Consider the following 20,956-nt stretch of genomic DNA (forward strand, 5'->3'; position numbering starts at 1 on the left):
AGATCTTCACATTGCGACTGGAAGTATTACTCCCTCCTGGGTTATGTCCATACAGACCAAAAAGACTACAACTGCTATGATTCCAGCAATACAAGTGCTGCTCAATTTCGTATCCTACTGCAGTAGCCTTAACCGCTGACTTGGGCCTACTCTGATGTGGTAGAAGCTTTCACCGGTGTTGAGTCACAAATTTCTTCCTTTTAGGATAATTGAAGCAAAGAGACGAGGCTCAGTTGCTTGCAATCATTTTCAGACAGAACTGTGTCATAGGTGTTCCACTTTGATGATCTAAGGACCCCACACTCTCTCAAAAGCCAGTCTTCAGCCAATTTACCTCATTCCAAGTGTTATCAGCAAGTGGCTGAGTGCACTTGATGAGGGCAAAGTCAGTGGCTTCTGACAACTTCCTGGCTGTAGTGCTGAAGGCGTTTTCCAGTAGCCAGTTGTTCCAGTACAGCTACAACACTGGCATCTACCTCTCAACGTGATTTGTCCTGATTTTTATAAACAGCCACGAGTAACTATAAAGGTTGTGTTGACTGTGCTCTCAAGTGGCAGTTGCCAATAATCTATTCACCTGTGCTCATTTAGAATCACCTTGGGCTACTTGACTCCAGACCTCATTACAGCATTGGTCCAAACATAGACTGAATTTGAGGTGAAGTGAGAGTAACTGTTCTTGACATCAAGCCAGCATTTGACTGAGTGTGGTATCAAGGCACTCTTGTAAAATTCGAGTCAACCTGAATCTGGGAGGAAAACCTTTACTGGCTGGAGACATACCTAGCACAAATGAAAATGGTTGTGACTGATGGAAGTCAATCATCTCAACCACAGGACTTTTTTTTGTACTCATTCAAGGACTGTGGGCTTTACTGGCTAGGCCAGCGTTCATTGCATCACTGGAGGAGTTCCTTTGCAGTGTTCCAGGCTCAATGATCTTCCCTTTTATTATATAGTCAAAAATGAGCATGTTCAGCGATTACTGCATTGTATTCGGTTCCATTGACACCTTCTTAGGTACTGAACCAGTTGTGGACATCATTCAGGCTTGGGCTGTTAGATGGCAAGAAACATTAATTTGAAAACATGTACCAACCCACTCAAAGCTTCATTCCTGCTGCCATTAGACTTTTGAATGGTCCTATCACATTAAGCTCTTTCTCTTCATCCTATCAATAATTGCAACATTCTACTTTTCACCTTATCCTTTTCTTTTGCCCTATGTACTCGATGAACAGTGTGTTTTGTCTGTAATGGCTCGCAAGAAACATTAGTGTTCAATGTATCATACATCTAACAATCAAACAATTCACCATTTGCATCAAGTTGTGCAGGCACTGATCATCTCCAGAAAGCCCAACATAGCTTCATCGTTCTCTTGACATTCGATGGCATTACTGTTGATTACAACATCTATGACTATCATTAACCAGCAACTTAAAAATATAGCACTGTGGCTACAAGAGCAGGTAAAGGTTGGAAATTCTGAAATATTGACTCATTTCCTAACTACCCAATACCTTTCTATGACCTACAAAGCGCAAGTTGTGTGAGATGAAATATTCTGCACTTGCCTGAACGAATGCAGCTTCAGCAATGCTGTAGTTGTCCAACATCTTGGACAAAGAAGCCCTCTTGATCAGCACTCCATCCTCTATCTAAACATTCACTTTCTCTACCGCTGGCAGACAGTGACAGCAATATGCACCATCTTGATAAGATGGAATGCAACAACTCGCCGAGGCTCCTTCAGCTGCCGTCTGGAAGAACAAGGGCAGCAGGTGCATGGGAACACAGTCTCCTGCAAGTTCCTCTCCCAGGTCATGCATAATCCTGGCTGGACGTATAATTGCCGTCATCAAGGCTCCGTTAAAATCTTGGCACACCCTACCTAACTCTGTATAGGAGCAACACCCCCCACTCCCACACACTTTTATTTCCCGAAGTAATTTAGGGTGGATAGTAAATGCTGGCCTTGGCTGTGACAACATTCCGTTGACATTTTTTTAAAATTGCACACTTGTGCAATATGCTCCACCGATAGCATGTCAGTGAGTTCACCCTCCATTGCACTGAACTACCAGACAAGGACGTGTTCTGATCCATTTCCTGTGAGCAGCAGTCATGGAATCAGTAGCGCCAGTTTCTAAGACAAATCCAGGAGCGAAGGAATGGACACAATTTCTCTGTGATATTTACAATGATATAATCAACCCAACCACCTCATTTTGGAGCATATTTCAAAGAATCGCACAATTCCACCTTATTGATTATGAAGTAAAACGTATAACACCATTGGGCAACTTGGACCAGAGTGACTAACCTAATTGCGCACACACACGCTCTAGGGCCGCTGTTCGTGGTTACTCATTTAACACAAAGTTCTCCCTTAATATGGGAACCCACCCACTGGCAAGAAATGGAGCCAATCCCAACCAACTGTTTTTCTCCTTTCCACACCATACTCAACTGTAACAATAGAGGCCAAGTGACCTGCTCAACCACTTGACCTACATTATTTCTGCAGGCAATTTGCAGTGGGATGTGTACGAGTCGATAAATTATGTATGGGGGTGTACTGTTGTAAGATGTGATTGTATATTAAAAATTACCTCAAATTCTCTCTCTCCATTAAGTATGCAATATTTTTATAAAGTATTAATTACCTTGTCTATAAAAGACATGTACAAAAGCTTTGTGAAATGTAACTTATCTCAATACATATTTCTCAAAAAATGTTGTACTAAAATTGGGGTGGCATGGTTGCAAGCACTGCTGGGCACAGCACCAGGGACCCGGTTTCGATTCTTGGCTTGCGTCACTGTCTGTGTGGAGTTTGTATGTTCTCCCCATTTCTGTGTGGGTTTCCTCTGGGTGGTCCAGTTTCCAACCACAGTCCAAAGAAGTGCGGGTTAGGTTAATTGGCCATGCTAAATTGCCCCTTAGTGTCAGAAGTTGTAGGGTTATGGGGATAGGGACTGGATGGGATTGTTGTTGGTACAGACTTGATGGGCCAAATAGCCTACACTGTAGGTATTCTACAAAATCTATGAAAATGACATTTGATGTGGTAATACTCTGGCAGTTTGACCTGGAGTTTCAGCTCAACTTGACCTTTATTTGGTGTGATTTCCTCTTATATCTGCATAGCATATGCAAAAGATTGCAGAATTTTAAACACAATCTGCATTCTGCGCAACTATAATCCAATTTGTGGATTTAATTTCAAGAACTTGTGCTGGAATGGAGAGAAACATAGCAGTCATTTTGCACACCAGTAGTTCAGTGAGAGAAATAATCAGATAATCTGTTTTTGATGGTTGAGGGAATATAAAGCTAGTCTCAGTAATGGTGACCATAAAATCGCTAATGGTTCACTAATGTCCTGTAGGGAAGGAAATCTTATCCTTATCTGGCCTAGCCTACGTATGACTCGCTCTCAGCAATGTGCTTGATCCTTGACTGTGCTCTGAAATAGTCTAGCAAGCCACTCAAATCAAGGGCCCTTAAAGATGGGCAACAAATGTTGGCTTTGCCAGTGATACCACATCCCATGAAAGAATGGAGAAAAAAAAATATGGTCAGTACTGAGGGAGCCCTCCTGCTCATCTTCAGATATTGTCAATATATCTGACAATGTATTGGCATGATTAATGGCATGATTAACACAAGGCTATGCAGAAGAGAGTAACTGAGGACTGTCAGTGGGAGAAACTATGATAAACAATTAAATGAGATGGAACCCTTCAACCTTGAAAAGAGATGTCTCGAGAGAAAGCCGTTGAGGTAAAGCAGATGCTTAAAAGGATGAGATAAAAAACGATGCTTTTGAATTTTTGGGAGCAGCAAAGCAAGCAGAGCTGTGAAGATAATGATTATATAAGAACTAGGAGCAGGAGTAGGCCATCTGGCCCTTCGAGCCTGCTCCACCATTCAATAAGATCATGGCTGATTTTTTTTGTCGCGGACTCAGCTCCACCTGCCTGCCCACTCACCATAACCCTTAATTCCTTTACTGTTCAAAAATTTATCTATCGTTAAAAACATTCAATGAGGTAGCTGCAACTGCTTCACTGAGCAGGGAATTCCGCAGATTCACAGTCCTTTGTGTAAAGAAGTTCCTCAACTCAACCCTAAATCTGCTCTCCCTTATTTTGAGGCCATGCCCTCTAGTTCTAGTTTCACCCGCCAATGGAAACAACTTCCCTGTTTCTATCTTATCTGTTCCCTTCATAATCTTATATGTTTCTGTAAGATCTCCCCTCATTCTTCAGAATTCCAATGAGTAAAGCCCAAGTCTACTCAGTCTGTCCTCATAAGCCAACCCCCTCAACTCCGGAATCAACCTAGTGAATCAATTCCACACCCCCTCCAATGCCAGTATATCCTTTCTCAAGTAAGGAGATCAAAACTGTACACAGTACTCCAGGTGTGGCCTCACCAGCATCCTATACAGCTGCAACATAACCTCGCTGTTTTTAAACTCCATTCCTTTAGCAATGAAGGACAAAATTCCATTAACCGCCTTAATTACCTGCTGCACCTGCGTACCAACTCCTTGTGATTCTTGCACAAGGATAGCCAGATGTCTGCGCAGCAGCATACTGCAATTTTTAACCATTTAAATAACAGTCCATTTTGCTGTTATTCCTACCAAAATGGATGACCTCACTTTACCAACATTGCACTCCATCTGCCAGACCCTCACCCACACTCTTAGACTATCTGTATCCCTTTGCAGATTTTCAGCGTCCTCTGCACACTTTACTCTACCACTCATCTTAGTATCACCTGTGAATTTTGACACTTTTTCATCTTTACTCGTTATGTTTGTACAAATATATGATTTCTTAATTTGCTCAAACCCAGTGGAATAGATGGCGCTGGCTAGCTTTGTTACTGCTCGACAGTATGTGTTGGTGAATTGGGCACAGACTGGGAGATAAAATCGACTCTAATTGGGTGTTGTCTTCCTCCTCAACAGTGAATCAGATGAGAATTGCAAGAAGCACTTGGAAAGAGTGTTAGCTATCTGGCAGGAGAGGATGGTCTATGAAAACAACTTCATCGATCAGCTTAAGCAAATTGTTTGTAAGTATAAATACATTGACCTCAGCAGTGGAAGGCTCAATGATTTCTATTTCATCTACTGAGTTTAGAAAGTAAATTTGTCTTTAATTTGTCTTTTGCTGCCCGATAAGCAACAGAAAAGAAGACCAAGAAACGTACCTTTGAACAAATACAGGAGGAAGATGACGATGACTATCTTTCCAACAGTACACCTAAAGAACCACCAGAGGTAATGCCAAGATATTTAACAAAACGATTATTGCATTAAAAAAACCTGTCAAAAAATCCAGTACCGGAGCTTCAACTGAATGCTTACGGTCAGAATACATGAATGAAATCGCTTGCTGCAGGTTGGTTGCAACTGACTTAAATTGAAATAATCCGTCAATAACCAGACCAGAATGGAACATGAATAAGTATGGTTGATAAAAAGCAAATTACTGTGGATGCTGGAATCTGAAACCAAAAGGGAAAATGCTGGAAAAACTCAGCATGTCTGGCAGCATCTGTAAGGAGAGAAAAGAACTGACATTTTGAGTCTAGGTGACCCTTTGTCAAAGCTTCGATAAAGCAACGGCAGCTCTTTTCTCTCCTTACAGATGCTGCTAGATCTGTTGTGACTTTCCAGCATTTTCTCTTTTGGTCCCTGAGTATAGTTGTCCTGCAGTGGATGCCATCCTTTCGTGTTTCTGTTTGCTGTGTTGCAGGATGACTGCTTTGTGGGAAATGTTTGCCAGTTGTGGTGATATGATTGCAGGTTTGTCTCAAAATAATTTGTAGGTCATTACTCGGAAATTCTGTGTCCAAATTGTAGTACATTGGCCCGATACCTAATAGAACTATTGGTGTAACTTGATCATCTATAGCTTTGAGGTTTCAATTGGCAGCTGCATTTCTGTGTCAAGTATTTCTTACGCATGCTTGAAACTTGAAATGTGCGAGGAATATTGAAGATGTCTTGGCCGCAGATGGATTTGATTGTTTGCCTGTCTATTTCACGAGCAAGAACGCCAAAGCAAAACTAACATTTTTTTTGTTTTAAAAAATTGAACTTTTTAAGGAAAAGCAGTAAAATTTGGTTTCTAAAAATGGTACATCACTAAGAGCACTAAGGCAGATATAAAATAAAAGTGCAAGTGCAGTAAGCACTGATTTATAGATGGAATTGTCAAGTTTTATTTTTCATTCTTTTATGGGACGCTAGCATTTATTACCCAATCCTAATTACCCTTGAACAAGGACCTTACTCAGCCACTTAGAGGATCTGCAGTCAGGCAAGGACAGCAGATTTCTTTCCTGATGGACATCATTAGACTTTTCTTCTAGTTCCAGATTTTTTATTGAATTCGAATTTTACCATTACCCATGGCAGAATTTGAACGTGGCTCTCTGGATTACTCCTCTACTGACAAGACCGTTACACCACCGCCACCCCTGTCAGGCTGTATTATTCACCCTTGTTTTCCTGTGGAAGGATTAAGTGTTTATGCTTTTGCAATACTTTTTTTTTAGTTTATTTATTAGTGTCACAAGTAGCTTACATTAACACTGCAATGAAGTCACCATGAAAATCCTCTAGTTGTCACACTCCGGCACCTGTTGGGATACACTGAGAGAATTTAGCATGGCCAATCACCTAACCAGCACATCTTTCGGACTGTGGGAGGAAACCGGAGCACCCAAAGGAAACCCACACCAACTTGGGAAGCACATGCGTGCACACAGTGATCCAAGCTGGGAATTGAACCTAGATCCCTGGCGCTATGAGGCAGCAATGCTACCCAAAGAGCTGCCATGCATTGTGTTCCTTATTATCCAACAGTATCCGATTGAGCAGGAAGCCTGCAATGCCTTACTTGAGAATTCTGGGCTAAGGCAAGATCAGGCTCAGCTCTGATAGCCGCTGCTGAAGAATCTTATCGAATAGTAATCCATTGGGTCAAGTTTTAAGTTGCGACAGGGAGCTATAGGATTGTAATACAGCAAGGAGCATGTGCTAAAGGAGAGAAATGATGTAGAGAAGTTTGACTGAAAGGAAAGCAATGAATGACAGCTAGACAGCTATGACTTTATGCATTGCGTATCCCTTGAAGAATTGACTTACTGGGCAGGATTGTACTGCCTTGCTCGTCTCAACTGTAAAATCCCGTCAGATGTCAATGGACCTTCACATGGTCCACCCCTCACCCGCTCCAATTCCTGAGGTGGATGGGGCAGTGAAATTCCAGCTGCCATATCAATATTATTGAGAAAACAATGCTGGAAGCTTAGAATATCTCCCATTTTATGAATGAGTCACTGAAGCAGGCATGTCCCAATCATGTCACTAACAGGAATCCCCAAGAACAAGCCACCATCTAGCTTTAGTGTGAAATGAGTTGGTCTGTATCTAAACTAGCTGTTGGTATTTGCTATTAAAAATCAGTCCTCTGCAGTGCTGAAGGGCTTGAATTTGTGCATGATGAGATATTTCTCAAGCTGAGACTCATTTATTTTTGGTATAGAAGTCATGACATTGTAATTAATGGTTGCACAACTATTTAAGAACTATTACATTATTTAAAAAAAAATTGTAACAAGCAGCCTTGAGTAGTTGACCAATGATAAATTTGCTACATTAAGAGCATTTTTCTAAAATTAGATGGGGACAGCATGTTCCTGGATTGAATTTTAGTGCTAAGTTTGTCCACCTCAGCCAGAGCAGAAAGTTGAATGCTGCAATTGGACTGGTCACCCTGGTCTAGGGAGAAGGAAGGTTCTCAACAAACCACCTTTCTCTTCAGTGCTGCCCAAGTAACATTTTTTGGAAGGTGTCCATGGTGTGTCATAAAAGTGGAGGAGCAGGGTTGGACTTGCTGTAAGTGACCTCCACAGTTGACTTTTGATGATATCCACACCGCGGTTAAGACTGGTGCCTGTGGAAACATATATCAGCAGAAAGGGGAAGAAAAGCTCAGTCGGGCTTTACCTAATGAGACTTGACCTGAATCAATATTGGTAGAACTGATTATATTCACAAAGAGAGTTTGTGTCGGGCATGTGCATAATCATGGATTAACCATTGTGCTACATGCTGTGCTGCATACAGATCCATGTGATTCGTGGCAAGAATATGGCCCCCATGAGAGAGTGTGAATAGACCTATCACAAACATAGAACTCTGCGACACTACCAACTTCCATCCTATTAATACTCACATTCCTGATGCTAAATGTGGTCCGAGGAGTTTGCAATGGTCTGAATTTTAAACCTCCATTTATTACATCACCCTGAATTTCAGATTTCAAGAAGCTTTTTATTTGGGCTGAATATTTTTGATTTATTTGTCTATTGTACTGAACCAGAACTTCCTTTGCATTTATCTTCCTCAGAGACAAATAAACTTCTTTGAAGTAAAAGGGCATATAATATCGACAATTTATCTACCAGTTACCAATTCAAAACAAAACAGCGTTAGTATTAGAGTTGGCACATTGCTACACAATTCCTGGCGGAAAGTCTTTTTGGGAAATGGCTTTGAATTGTTTTTATCCCTTAATTTGTCTGGGACCCTTTATTGAATGTTTTTTATTTTGACAATTAATAAATTTGAGGTGAAATTCTTTCAATGGCTTTCTCACTAGCCAAACCTTAATAGTTAGCAGGCACCTCAAAAGGTACATTGAACTGTTAAATCTAAATACATGTACTGGCCACAGAATTTCCTAGTCATGTACTACTGCAAGCTATTTCTTGACTGAAAATGTACTGTTTTATACTGTCCTTTGTTGAGCTGTATTTCATCATTATGAAATGGAGTAGCAAGAGAATCAGATTCTGCTTTGTTAGTGGCCTATAATGTGCCCGAAACTGAACAAAGCCACTGGATCAACTTTGAAAGAAATCTCTAGCTATAATCAAACCTGTGGTTCAAATGTCAAACCACACTGCTGTTAATATAAAAATGCAGCAATTTATAGTCATCACTTGAGTTATTCCCTGTACAGTTATTTGTGTTGTTCTGCAAATACTGTCAAGTATCCATCATTCTCTTCATAGCAGGCCTTTCTATAACTGTGCACTGTCTTTGAAAACTGTATAAAATGCTTTCTCTCTTTGCTGTCCTCAAAGTGAAAATTGTTGGCGTCCTCGCCCCCCTCCCCCAGCTCTGAGAGAAAATAATGCATATTATAGTTAAGGTATATTTTTTGTTTTCTGTGTGATCAAAAAGATTTGTTTTTAAACTAATTGACCCTGTTTTTGGCAGATATCGCATTTTGATAGATGTTAACTGCTTAATCAATGATATCAAAAAAAGTACATTAATGTAAGACCGTTTAGAATGTCTGTCTACAAAACAAATTATGTGCACAAGGTAATGCAACGTGCAAGTTAATTTGCAGTAACTTATTTTTGTGTTGGGCTGGAATATTAGTACATGTCTTATTGTTACCCAGGTAACAATAGGTTCATCGGGTTGATACCGGAGGTGAGGAAGTTAGCTTATGAGGAGAGATTAAGTAGATTGGGTCTGTACTCGTTGGAGTTTAGAAGGCTGAGGGGTGATTTTATAGAGACATATACGATAATGAAGGGGCTAGATAGGGTAGAGGCAGAGAGATTCTTTCCACTTAGAAGAACTAGAGGACACAGCCTGAAAATAAGGGGAAGTCAGTTTAGAACAGAGTTGAGGAGGAACAACTTCTCTGAGGGTAGTGAATCTCTGGAATTCTCTGCTCATTGAAGGGGTGGAGGCTACCTCGTTGAATATGTTTAAGTCACAGGTAGATAGATTTCTGATCAATAAGGGAATTAAGGGTTATGGGCAGCAGGCAGGTAAATGGAACTGAACGACTTTCAGATCAGCCATGATCTTATTGAATGGCGGGGCAGGCTCTCGGGGCTAGGTGGCCTCCTCCTACTCCTATTTCTTATGATCTTATGTACCCTTTTCTAGTGTTGTTATAGCAGTTTGAATTTGACATGTCAAATTGCATAGAGATGTAAGGCTCACGATTTGGCTAGAAATGTACATTTCATTTTCTGTCACTGTCGATCTATATAGCATTAATATAAAGCTACAAAGGTTCATGTTAAACAAATCCCATAATGCGATGTAAATAACATAGACTAAATGATAGAAAAAAGTTCCATTCCAGTATCTTGCTGGCTTAAGTTCCAAGTACTACATAGTGTGTTTTTTCACTAAGCAGTTTTCTCTAAACATTTTCCCTTTCTTGCACTTCCCTTTTTTCCCATCAGAAGCCATTTTTGTATAAAAAGAAATAATTGGTGGAATAAAATTGAGAGTACTGGCAGATATCAGTCACTTCTCCAGTGGTCACATCCATTCAACCTCTGAATTTGGCCAGTAAACGAATTTATGGTACATCAGTTCCTTGTACAGCTGTTTACGCTTGCAATGAGAACATGTTTTTTCTTTGTACTGCTTGCTTATTGTAGGGGGCTAATGCATTGTGATTTTCGGATTCCTATAAGTACTCCACCCCATCAGCAACTCTTTGCATTTATTTCAGCAGTTGTGCAATATATATTTATCAAAGCAATGTACTTTCAATGGCAATATGAGATTCAGGCAAGACCGTTCTGCATCTCATCATTTCTGTTTTGTGTGTCAGACTGAGGATCTAATTAAGTCATTGCAAGAGCTGGAAAATGCAGCATCTGGCGATGCAGCCGTTCGACAGAAGATTGCGTCATTGCCGCCAGAGGTTCAAGATGTTTCTCTATTAGATAAAATAGCAGGTAAGCGGGGATTTTACTCAGGGTACAAAATTGCTGGCTTTGATATTTTCAAGTGAAGTAATAATCGTACAGATTTCCTGTGAACGTGATGTTATGTGGTTTATGGTTCCACTTTAGACAAAGAGTCCGCAGACAGACTTTCAAAAACTGTGGATGAGGCCTGCATGCTCTTGGCAGACTACAACGGCAGACTGGCTGCAGAACTGGAGGATCGCAAGCAGTTGGCACGGATGCTGGCTGATTACATCCGTAGTCAAAACGAAATCCTAGCAGAGAAGGAACGTAAACTGGAAGTGCGTAATTTTTTTTTCACTTGTTACCTTTTTGTTTTAAAGCACTCCATATTTTTAGGATGCTGGGGTAAGTACCTAAATATTACTAATTTTTTTCCCCACTCCATAGTTGATTTTATTAACTATCCATAGCTTCTGTTACAGATGGTGGGCGTGGATATGCCACACATTGCTGGTCTTCAATCACTTGACAGTCTTCCAATTAAAGAAATAAACAAACCACAAAGAAACAATACGTGTTGTGTTCTCATTTTGAGCAGGATAGCTCAGGTACAGACCCCGTTAATAATGAGCAACTTTGGAGCCAAAGGAAAATTGACTTTGGAGTTGCAAGGCCCTTTTTCCAGAAATGTGCATTCTATAAAGAGGCAGTAGAGCATTTCTTTGTCCACCAGACTAAACATTAAAAAAAGTATCAACTCTTCTAAGTTCTGATCCTCCAATAAGGCTGATTTAATCAATTGAAAATTTAAAATCTACTTGATAAGATTTTATTAGGCCAGGTATAGGGCTTTGAACCCAAGGCTGGTGAAGAGAGTTAAGATACAGATCATCCATACTCCGATTGAAAAGCAGAACAAGCTTGAGGGACTGACTGAGCTACTCCTTTCCTTGTGCCAGAGAGCAATTTTTTCCCTATTTCTTCATGTAACCCTGTTTTTCAGTGTTATTTTTAAAACAGATTGAACATCTTGGTGAGTTGTATTTCAATTTTATTTGGTGTCAGGGACTAGGTTTCAGAATCCAGCTCAGACAGTGGGCTGTCCATCTCGTCTCTTTCATTTGCACCCAGCAAAGACGGGATGGTCTTAAACATCTTCTTTCATAACTGAAGATGTTTCTGAGTCACAGGGGCCAAGAACAATCCAAGATTTGTCTTTGGTCAGTTCTGAATTGGCTGATACCAGTTGACGCAGTGGTTAGGGTGCTGCAATCAGACATGGTCCCTCTGGGCCTAGGCCAGACAGAATGGGCCAAAGAATTTGCTGTCCAGCAACTCTTGCACCTGTGGACCCTGGGTGAGGACAAGTTTGAGATCGGCTATGACAGTTTCTGCTGTCAGCCAGCCTGTCGCCATACACTATCCAGACTCAGGTGAATAATGGCCATTTGGTGAGGCACGAGAGGATGACAACTGATTGATCCATTTATTGGAATATCAACAATGACGAGAGGAAGGATAATAATTGGAAAGAGGATTGCAACTCTTGGATTTTACTTTTGGACACTGTTACACTGCCCCCATGTGTCCAGGAAAATTATAGTTTTCACAGCTCTGTAGCTGAATATTAACTTTAAAAGATGGCTTTATAGTTGTTTTCTGTTCGCTCGGAATAAGCCTGATTAGTTGTCCAGATTTTACCAGTGATATGATTGATCTAGTCTGGCCGAAGTCCTGATGTTTGACAGACATGCTTTTCAGGTTCTGAGTTTCTCAGCACATTTATTGGATGGCGGGACTGATGTATGAGGAAAGGATGACTAAGTTAGGATTGTTTTTGCTGGAGTTCAGATGAATGATGAGGTGGGGGGAACCTCATAGAAACTTATTAAAATTCTAACAGGACTATACAGCTTAGATGCAGGGAGGATATTCCCGATGGTGGGAGAGCCTAGAACCAGGGGTCACAGTCTGAGGATTTGAGGTAGGACATTTAAGACGGAGATGAGACATTTCTTCACCCAAAGAGTGGTGAGCCTGTGGAATTCATTATCACAGGAAGTAGCTGATGCCAAAACATTGAATGTATTCAAGTGGCTACTGGATATAGCACATGGGGCGAATGGGATCAAAGGTTATGGGGGAAAAGCAGGATTAGGCTATTGAGTTGGACGATCAGCCATGATTGTGATGAATGGCAGAGCAGGCTCGAAGGACCAAACAGCCTCTTCCTGCTCTGATCTATGATTCTATGCAATAAATGGGTTTTTCTTTAAAAATCCAAATGTGTTATTACAGCAGCTGCCAAAACTGTGCAGAGCGCTGAGGGTGGTATGATAATAGATTTCAAATTAACTTTTTGGAATTCAGTGTAGTTATTTAGGCAATCCTAGATGGTACATTTCATGGATAATCCTAAGTAGCTCAAGTAAAACTAGATTCAACCCACTCTTGAGCGGGAGGGAATTCATTTTATCCGTAATTTGGCATTCAAAGAAGCTCCAAATTCTTTGTGTAATAAATGTACATAAACTAAGGAAGAAGAGAAGGATATTTGGCCCCTCGAGCCTGCTTCATCATTTAATACATTTATGGTTGATCCTCAATTTCAACTCCACTTGCCACCTCATCCTCATATCCCATGACTGCCTTTGAGTCCAAAAAACTATCAATCGCAACTTGCAATATACAAAAACTGAACATTCGCAGCCCTCTGGGGTAGCACATTCTTCAACGTGAAGAGGTCACTGCTCTGTGTATAAAGGTCAATTCCTTATCCCGGAAATCTTTCCCCAGTTCTTGAATTCTCCAGCCAGTGAAAATAGTTAACTCATCTTATAATCAATGGGTGGAATTTAATACCCCACCAGAAGCCAAGGGGTGTATGATTGAGTGAGATGGTGTGGAGTGGCTAACTCTACCCCACCTGATCTAAGTCTGGGGCAGAAAGGCTTTTTTTCTTTCATGAATGTGGGTGTCACTGGCAAAGCCTGTATTGATACTCATCGCTAATTGCCCCTTGAACTGAACTCAGCCATTTCAGAGGGCTGTCCTACTGCTGTAGGGCCAGACTGGGCAAGGACGGCAGATTTGATCTCCTAAAAGGAAATCAGTGAATCAGATGGGCTGTGCAACAATTGACAGCTTTGTGGTCACCATTGCTGAGACTAGCTTTCAATTCCAGATTTATTAATGTAATTGGAGTCCATCAGCTGCTGTGATGGGATTTGAACCTGTGTCTCCAGACCCCAGCTGGTCTTATGGATTACTAGTCTAGTGACATTGGCACTACACCACTGTCTTCCTGCCTTGTGGGCAGCCTTATTTCTTGGATGCCAGTTAAGACCTTTTAGGTGAGCAATTAATGCACACTTCAGGACAACATCACTGCTGGTATTTCCAACATCGAGAAGAGGGGGACCTCCTCAGAGATTCATCCCCTTCATTTTCCTCTGAACCTCTTCTTGCCCCATTCCCTCGTCCCACTCACTGGAGACTCGCCTGCCCGCAAACCCCTGCCTGCCATCACTTGCTTATCTACAGGGTAAAAAGTCTGACAACACCAGGTTTTAGTCCAACCTATTTATTTGATAATATTCTCACAAGCTTTCGAGGCTCAAATGTGTTATCAGTGACAGCAACATTCCCTGTGGTGCTTCTGGTAATGGAGAGCTGCAAGCCTCTGGCCAGCAGTTATTGGAAGCTTTCTGAAGATTTCTGCCCTAATGGGGCAAGTGCACCAACTCCACATTACTTGTGGAGCATAAGACACGTGGCTGGGTTCTTGCAACCAGTTAATGATTTAAATTCATTAAGTCCTGCCCTATGGTTGATCAGATTGTGGCCTCAACTCTGCTTTCCTGTGAACATTCTATACCCTTTGACTTCCTTGTTAGTCAAGAATCTAATAAGCTTAGCCTTCAAACATTCAATAACCCTACCTCTACTGTGCTCTGGGAAGAGAATTCCAGACTCTTACCCTCTGTGAAAAAAATTATAGTGTCTCCCACAAGGGGAAACATGCTTTCAGCATCCACCCTGTCAAATCCGCTCAGGATCTTGTTTTAGTAAATTCACCCCTCATTCTTCTAAATTGCATTGGATACAGGCTCAACCTTTTCCCATAAACTAATCCCTTTGTCCCAGGCATCAGGCAAGTGGGACTTCTTTTAATGCCATATGTCCTTTCTTAAATAAGGAGACCAAAATTGTGTACAGTATTCCAGATGTAGTCTCACCAATGTCCTATAAAACTAGGAAAACATCCCAACTTCTGTATTTCATTCCTTTTGCCATAAATTCCAATATTCAATTTGCCTTCCAAATCACTTGCTGTCCGGCATACTAACATTGTGTAATACATGTACCAGCACATCCGCTTCCTCTGTCACACATAATTCTATGTTCTCTCTATTTGAATAATATGCTGTTTTTCCATTCTTCTTGTCAAATTGGATATGTTTGCATTTTCTCACATCTGCCAAATTGTTGCCCATTCACTTAACCAAATTTGTAGACTCTTTATGCCTTCTTCACAACTTGCTGTTTGACCTATTTTGGTGTCATCAGAAAATTTAGCAATCACGCATTTGGTCCCTTCATCCAAGTCATTGATATAGATTGTAAATAGTTCAGACCCCAGGGGAAATCTGTTTGGTACATCCTGCCAACCCAAAAATGACCCACTTATGCTTACTGTGTTTCTTTAGTTAACAAATTCTCGTTCCATATTAATATGTTACCCCCTACGTGAGCTCATATTTTGTGTAGTAATCTTTGATGTGGCACCTTGTCACATGCCTTCTGGAAATCCAAGTGCACCACTCCTGCGGTTTTTCCTTTATGCATGTTGTTACCTCTTTGAAAAATTCAAATAAATTAGACAAATTGGTTTCCCTTTAGTGCAAAACCACATTGACTGCTGGGTTGCATTGAGATTAATATATTCCAGCAATTTCCCCCAAGTCAGATGTTAGGCTAACTGGCCTGTAGTTTCTTGCTTTCTTCTATTCCTTTCTTGAATAGAGCATTTGCTACTTTCCAGTCTGTTTAAACATCCCCAGAATCTGGGGAATTTGGGAAAATTGAAACCAAAGCATCAATGATCAAAACAGCCACTTATTTTAAGACCTTTCGATGAAGTCCCTCAGGATCTGGGGACTTGCCGTAGTTCTCATTTTATCAGGACCCTTTCCATGCTGATTGCTTTTAATTCCTCCCTCTAACCTCTTGATTTATAATTATTTCTGGCTAGTTATTTGTGTTGTTATAGTGAAGACAGATGCAAAATATCTGTTCAATTTATGCACTATGTCCTTATTTCCATTATTAATAACACAGCTCATTTTCTAGCACAACAGTGCTCTCTTTAGTTACCCTCAAATACCTGTAGAAACACTTTTTATATTGCTAGATAGCTTTCCCTGTACACTTAATTCTCCGTTTTAATAATTCTTTGTGTTTTATATTCTGTCCAATCTTCTGACCTACTAATCTTCATGAAATTTTACACATTTTCCTTCAATTTGATGCTATCTTTAACTTTATTTAGTCATAATAACTCCCTTAGTTAGTCACATATGGTGTGTCGTCCTAAAGTCTTTCTTTCTTGCTGCAATGTATCATTGCCAAGTGTCTGCCCCTTCATCTCTACTGATCCATTCCTTAACCTAATTTCCCAGTTCACTTTAGCCAGTATGTCTTCATACCTTCATGTTTGCCGTTATTCAAGTTTAAAACACAAGTCTTAGACTTATCATGTTATGACCACTGCTACCTAGGAGGCCGCGCTTGTTGGTTGTAAAACATGCTGCTTTTAAAAAGAAGTCCTGAAAACACTGTTATGAACTTTTCTTGTAAGCTGCCTTTGCCAATCTGATGTGTCTAATCCAAATGTAGATTAAATTCACTCATTATCACCGAATAGTTCTCATTAGCCCTCGTTATTTCTTCCTGTATCCCTGTCCAACCTGAAAATGTGTTGTTTGACTCCTATCTTTTCTGTCCTTTAACCAATCTTCTATCCATGTTAATATATCAACGTTCTCCAATCCCATGAACCATTGTTTTGTGGAAAAAATATTCACCTGGCACTGTATCAAATGCCTTCTGAAAATCCGAATGTACCATCTGCTAGTTAAAAGCAAATTACTGAGGATGCTGGAATCTGAAGCCAAAGAGAAATTGCTGGAAATTGCAAGTCTGACAGCATCATTTCTCTCCTGACAGATGCTGCCAGAACTGCTGAGATTTTCCAGCATTTTCTCTTTTGGTTTACCATCTGCTAGTGCCCCTTTATCTACCCTGCTAAGTTATATCTTCAAAAAATGCATTGATTTTCAATATGGTTCCCCATTCCTAAACCATGTTGACTCTGCCCAATAATGCAATGTTCTAACCGTCCTTTTATTGCTTCCTTAGTAACAGATGCCAGCATTTTCCAAATGACTGTTAGGCTGACTGGTGTTAAAGTTCCCTGTTCTCTGTCCTTTCTTGAATATTTTGTGTTTTTGCTACCTTCCAATTCACTGGGATCATTCCAGAATTTTGAAACATCACTGTCAATCACCACATCACTGCAGCCACCTCTTTTACAAACCAAGGGCATCGTTACGTTTCAGTTCCATCAATTACTCCAGTATCTTTTTCTTTGATTGACACCAAATACTTTTAAGTTCCTCACTCTATTTAGCCCTGTGGTTCTCTGTTTATATTTTGTGGTTTTCTACCATTAAGACAAACATAAAATATTTGCTTAATGTCTCTGCCACTTCCTTATGCCCCCAATTAACTTCTGTTCATCTTCAATTACTTTTGCTACTCTGTCTTCTATATGAACATTAGGGACCATTTTGTTTCTGAAGTGAATATAAATTCTTGGAACAGCTTTTTTTGGTAGCTCTTAACTAACAGACACTCTAAGTGCTTAAAGAAAATAAGTCATTTCTACCTACTCTACCTTGCAGGTACACATTTCACTAACAACAATGTAAGTTAATTAGTGACATTTATGTCTTTGCTAAAACATTTTCTTTATGATATATAGCTTGACTGAACATGTTTCAGTCGTGGCCGTGTATATTTTTATTTCGAGACTAAACGAGCATTTTGGCAGTGGCTGTGCATTGATTTGTATATCAAGTTGGTTAATATTTTGTGTTGAGTAAGCAATATAATTTTAATTGGAAAGGAACTGCTTGTTTATCAAAATACCCTATTTGATACTTTGGACAGAGTACATAACAGCAGCCCTGCTTTAGCAGCTGTTCGGTGCAATCAATGAGTCATTCTTTCTGCAATGTATAACCTTTGCCGTAAACTTTATTTTACAGCAACAGAGTTGTATAGCAGGAAAATAGTCGGATTTGTCTGTTTATTGTAGACATATTTTGTATTAACCCCACCCCTGAGTCTTTAGTGTGGTTTAAAAAAACTGAATTTATTTTTGGCAAATCTACATCAAGCATGTTGCAAATACCAGAAACTAGTACAAGAAAACTAATTAAAAACAAATTACTGTGGATGCTGGAATCTGAAACCAAAAGAGAAAATGCTGGAAAATCTCAGCAGGTCTGGCAGCAACTGTAAGGAGGGAGAAGATGTTTCGAGAGCAGATGACCCTTTGTCAAAGCTGTGATAAAGGATCATCTGGACTTGAAACGTCAGCTCTTTTCTTTCCTTACAGATGCTGCCAGACCTGCTAAGATTTTCCAGCATTTTCTCTTGGTTACAGGAAAACTAATGCTGTTCGACAGTTAACGAAGATATTATCAAGTGGACATTAAAAAATCCCAAGCCATGTTCAAAGAACAGAATTCTCCCAATCATCTGACCAACATTTCCTTACCACCTAAATTACTAAATATTCATTCTGTTACTTTTTGTGGGATTGGCAACATTTACCCACAAAGCCAATTCATTAGATACAAAGCATTTAGAATAATGTGCTATGTCAGCTGATAAAATTCATGTGCTGTGTCCCATTTATAATTTTTGAACCCGACTTTGAATCAATAGCTGCACAACTCGCAAATGGTACCTTTTTATTCTACCATTGTTTTTGTTTATGTTGAAGATAAAATATGTCATGAGTTTTAAGAAGAAAACATGTATAAATGACTTCTAATCCATGGAATAGAAGCATAGAATCCCTCCTGTGCAGAAGGAGGCTATTCAGCCCATCGAGTCTGGGTCAACTTTCTGAAAGAGTGTCTTATCTAGACCCACCCCTTTCAAAACAAATTGAATAAATACTTGAAAGGGGAACAGTTGCAAGACTATGAGACAGAGTAGCAAAATGAAACTTTACAGTAATTCAAAGAATTAGCTCAGGCACAATATGTTGAATAGCCTCCTGTGCAATGTGATTCTATTGGGAAAGCAGATACTGGAAGAGAGGAGAGAGTATTTTCACTGTAATGAAGGCAGAGTATTAATCTGACGTTTTAGCAATGGTATTTAAAAAAATTGGGTTAGTGCTAACAAAACTTAATCTTGTTTATAATCTTTATGGCAAAAGAGGGGATGTATTGATCACATCACTCTGGGTAGACCGAGGCCACAAGTGCATTGGGACATCAGAACCCAATGTTTGGCTTTTTTTTTAGGGACCAATCCTGGGAGAAATACATCAGCAGATATTCTTCCAGTTCTTGATTTGTTTCTGTTGGTTCATGATATCTGCTCAATGTACCAGACAATCTGCTATTGCACTCCACATGGGGGAAAGACCAAGTCATGTAGGAGTTCAGGAAAGCGGGAGGAAAAGCTTTTGGGGAGGGGAAAGAGGAGTGAGGAGAAATGTGTAGAGTGGGATATGAGGCAATCTCAATGATGGTGAGAGGAATAGGAAAATGTAGGTGCAGAAATGTAGGGAAAGCATCTTTAATTAGGGAGCTGGCAAAGTTTCTTCTGCTGAAGGTAGATGGAGGCCTCGGATGACGCATAAAGACACTCTGGAGGTAGATTCATTAGATACAAAGCATTTAGAATAATGTGCTATGTCAGCTGACAAAATTCATGTGCTCTGTCCCATTTATAATTTTTAAACCCCACTTTAAATCAATAGCTACGTGTCTCGCAAATGGTACATTTTTATCCTACCATTGATTTTGTTTATGTTGAAGGTAAAATGTGGCATGAATTTTAAAAAGAAAACATATATAAATGACTCTTAATCCATAAAATAGAAGCATAGAATCTCCCCAGCGTAGAAGGAGGCTATTATGGGACAATCTTGAGTGGGAACCAGGATTATCCATCCTGTGCGGAGCTTAGTAAGCTGTTCAGCTGTAAGCAGGCAAGGCAGGTATAGGCCTATAGTCAAGAGAAATTTGAGAATAAGACTCTTCAGATGGCATGCAACCAAAGCCAAGAAGGTGCTGTGTCCTAGGAAGGAGCCATTCAACATGAGGTATCAGCTTCCTTATATTTGCAGACACACTATATGCATATGATTGCTGGTAAATTGCATTAGTGAAAAACCAGCAAGTTTTCTTTACTGCAGTTGATCATTATTGAAGTGAAAGGTGTGAATCAGTATTTGCCCAAATAGATTTTTGGAAAGATTTGAGGATGAGCCTCAGAAAGATAATGGTTTAATTTTCAAATACATTTTCATTGACGTTCATCTCTGTGACCTGGTTCTCTAAGTAAAACTGGATACAGGAAAATTGTACTGGTGAATGGCCTCTGCCCAAATAGCTTTCTGTACGCAATTATATGTGGACACATGAGCACTAATTAGAATGACAGCTATTGCTGTTTAGACATGTTTTTTAAAATGATTTATATTTTAGAAAAAGCTAATACCTCCACCTAGAGGCATAACTAATATTAAACATTTTTATTCAATTAAAAAGACCCATTAAAGTGATTGATTATACAAAGAAAGGCTTATATTTGCATGTTTTTTCATGGCCTCGGGACATCCTAAACCACTGTACAACCAATCAGATCATTTTGTAGTAAACACACAGAAAATGCTGGGTAAACTAGATAGTCAACACCTTTTCCCAAAGGTAGGGGAGTCTAAAACTAGAGGGCACAGGTTCAACATGAGAGGGAAGAGATACAAAAGGGTCCAGAGGGGCATTTTTTTCACATGAGTGTCTGGAATGAGCTGCCAATGGGTAGTAGTAGAGGTGGGTACAATTTTGACTTTTTAAAAAGCATTTAGACAGTT

General features: G+C 40.0%; 1 protein-coding gene across 2 annotated transcripts in view; it reads left to right on the forward strand.

The window, feature by feature from the left end:
* LOC145352517 (regulation of nuclear pre-mRNA domain-containing protein 1A-like) overlaps window positions 1-20,956 on the forward strand; it is a 60,038-nt gene that overhangs the window by 15,688 nt on the left and 23,394 nt on the right. The window contains exons 3-7 of one of the 2 annotated variants that reach the window (XM_080202488.1): window positions 4,988-5,094; window positions 5,205-5,302; window positions 10,692-10,818; window positions 10,936-11,178; window positions 11,256-11,344. In XM_080202488.1, coding sequence (XP_080058614.1) covers window positions 4,988-5,094; window positions 5,205-5,302; window positions 10,692-10,818; window positions 10,936-11,178; window positions 11,256-11,302 — 622 coding nt within the window. In that variant the 3' untranslated portion in view covers window positions 11,303-11,344. Of the gene's footprint in view, window positions 1-4,987; window positions 5,095-5,204; window positions 5,303-10,691; window positions 10,819-10,935; window positions 11,179-11,255; window positions 11,345-20,956 lie in introns of those variants that run through there. The other variant, XM_080202479.1, reaches the window with a different exon arrangement.

The sequence above is a fragment of the Carcharhinus amblyrhynchos genome, chromosome 2 (genome assembly GCF_965287045.1).
Source record: "Carcharhinus amblyrhynchos chromosome 2, sCarAmb.v2.hapA, whole genome shotgun sequence".
Classification (NCBI taxonomy): domain Eukaryota; kingdom Metazoa; phylum Chordata; class Chondrichthyes; order Carcharhiniformes; family Carcharhinidae; genus Carcharhinus; species Carcharhinus amblyrhynchos.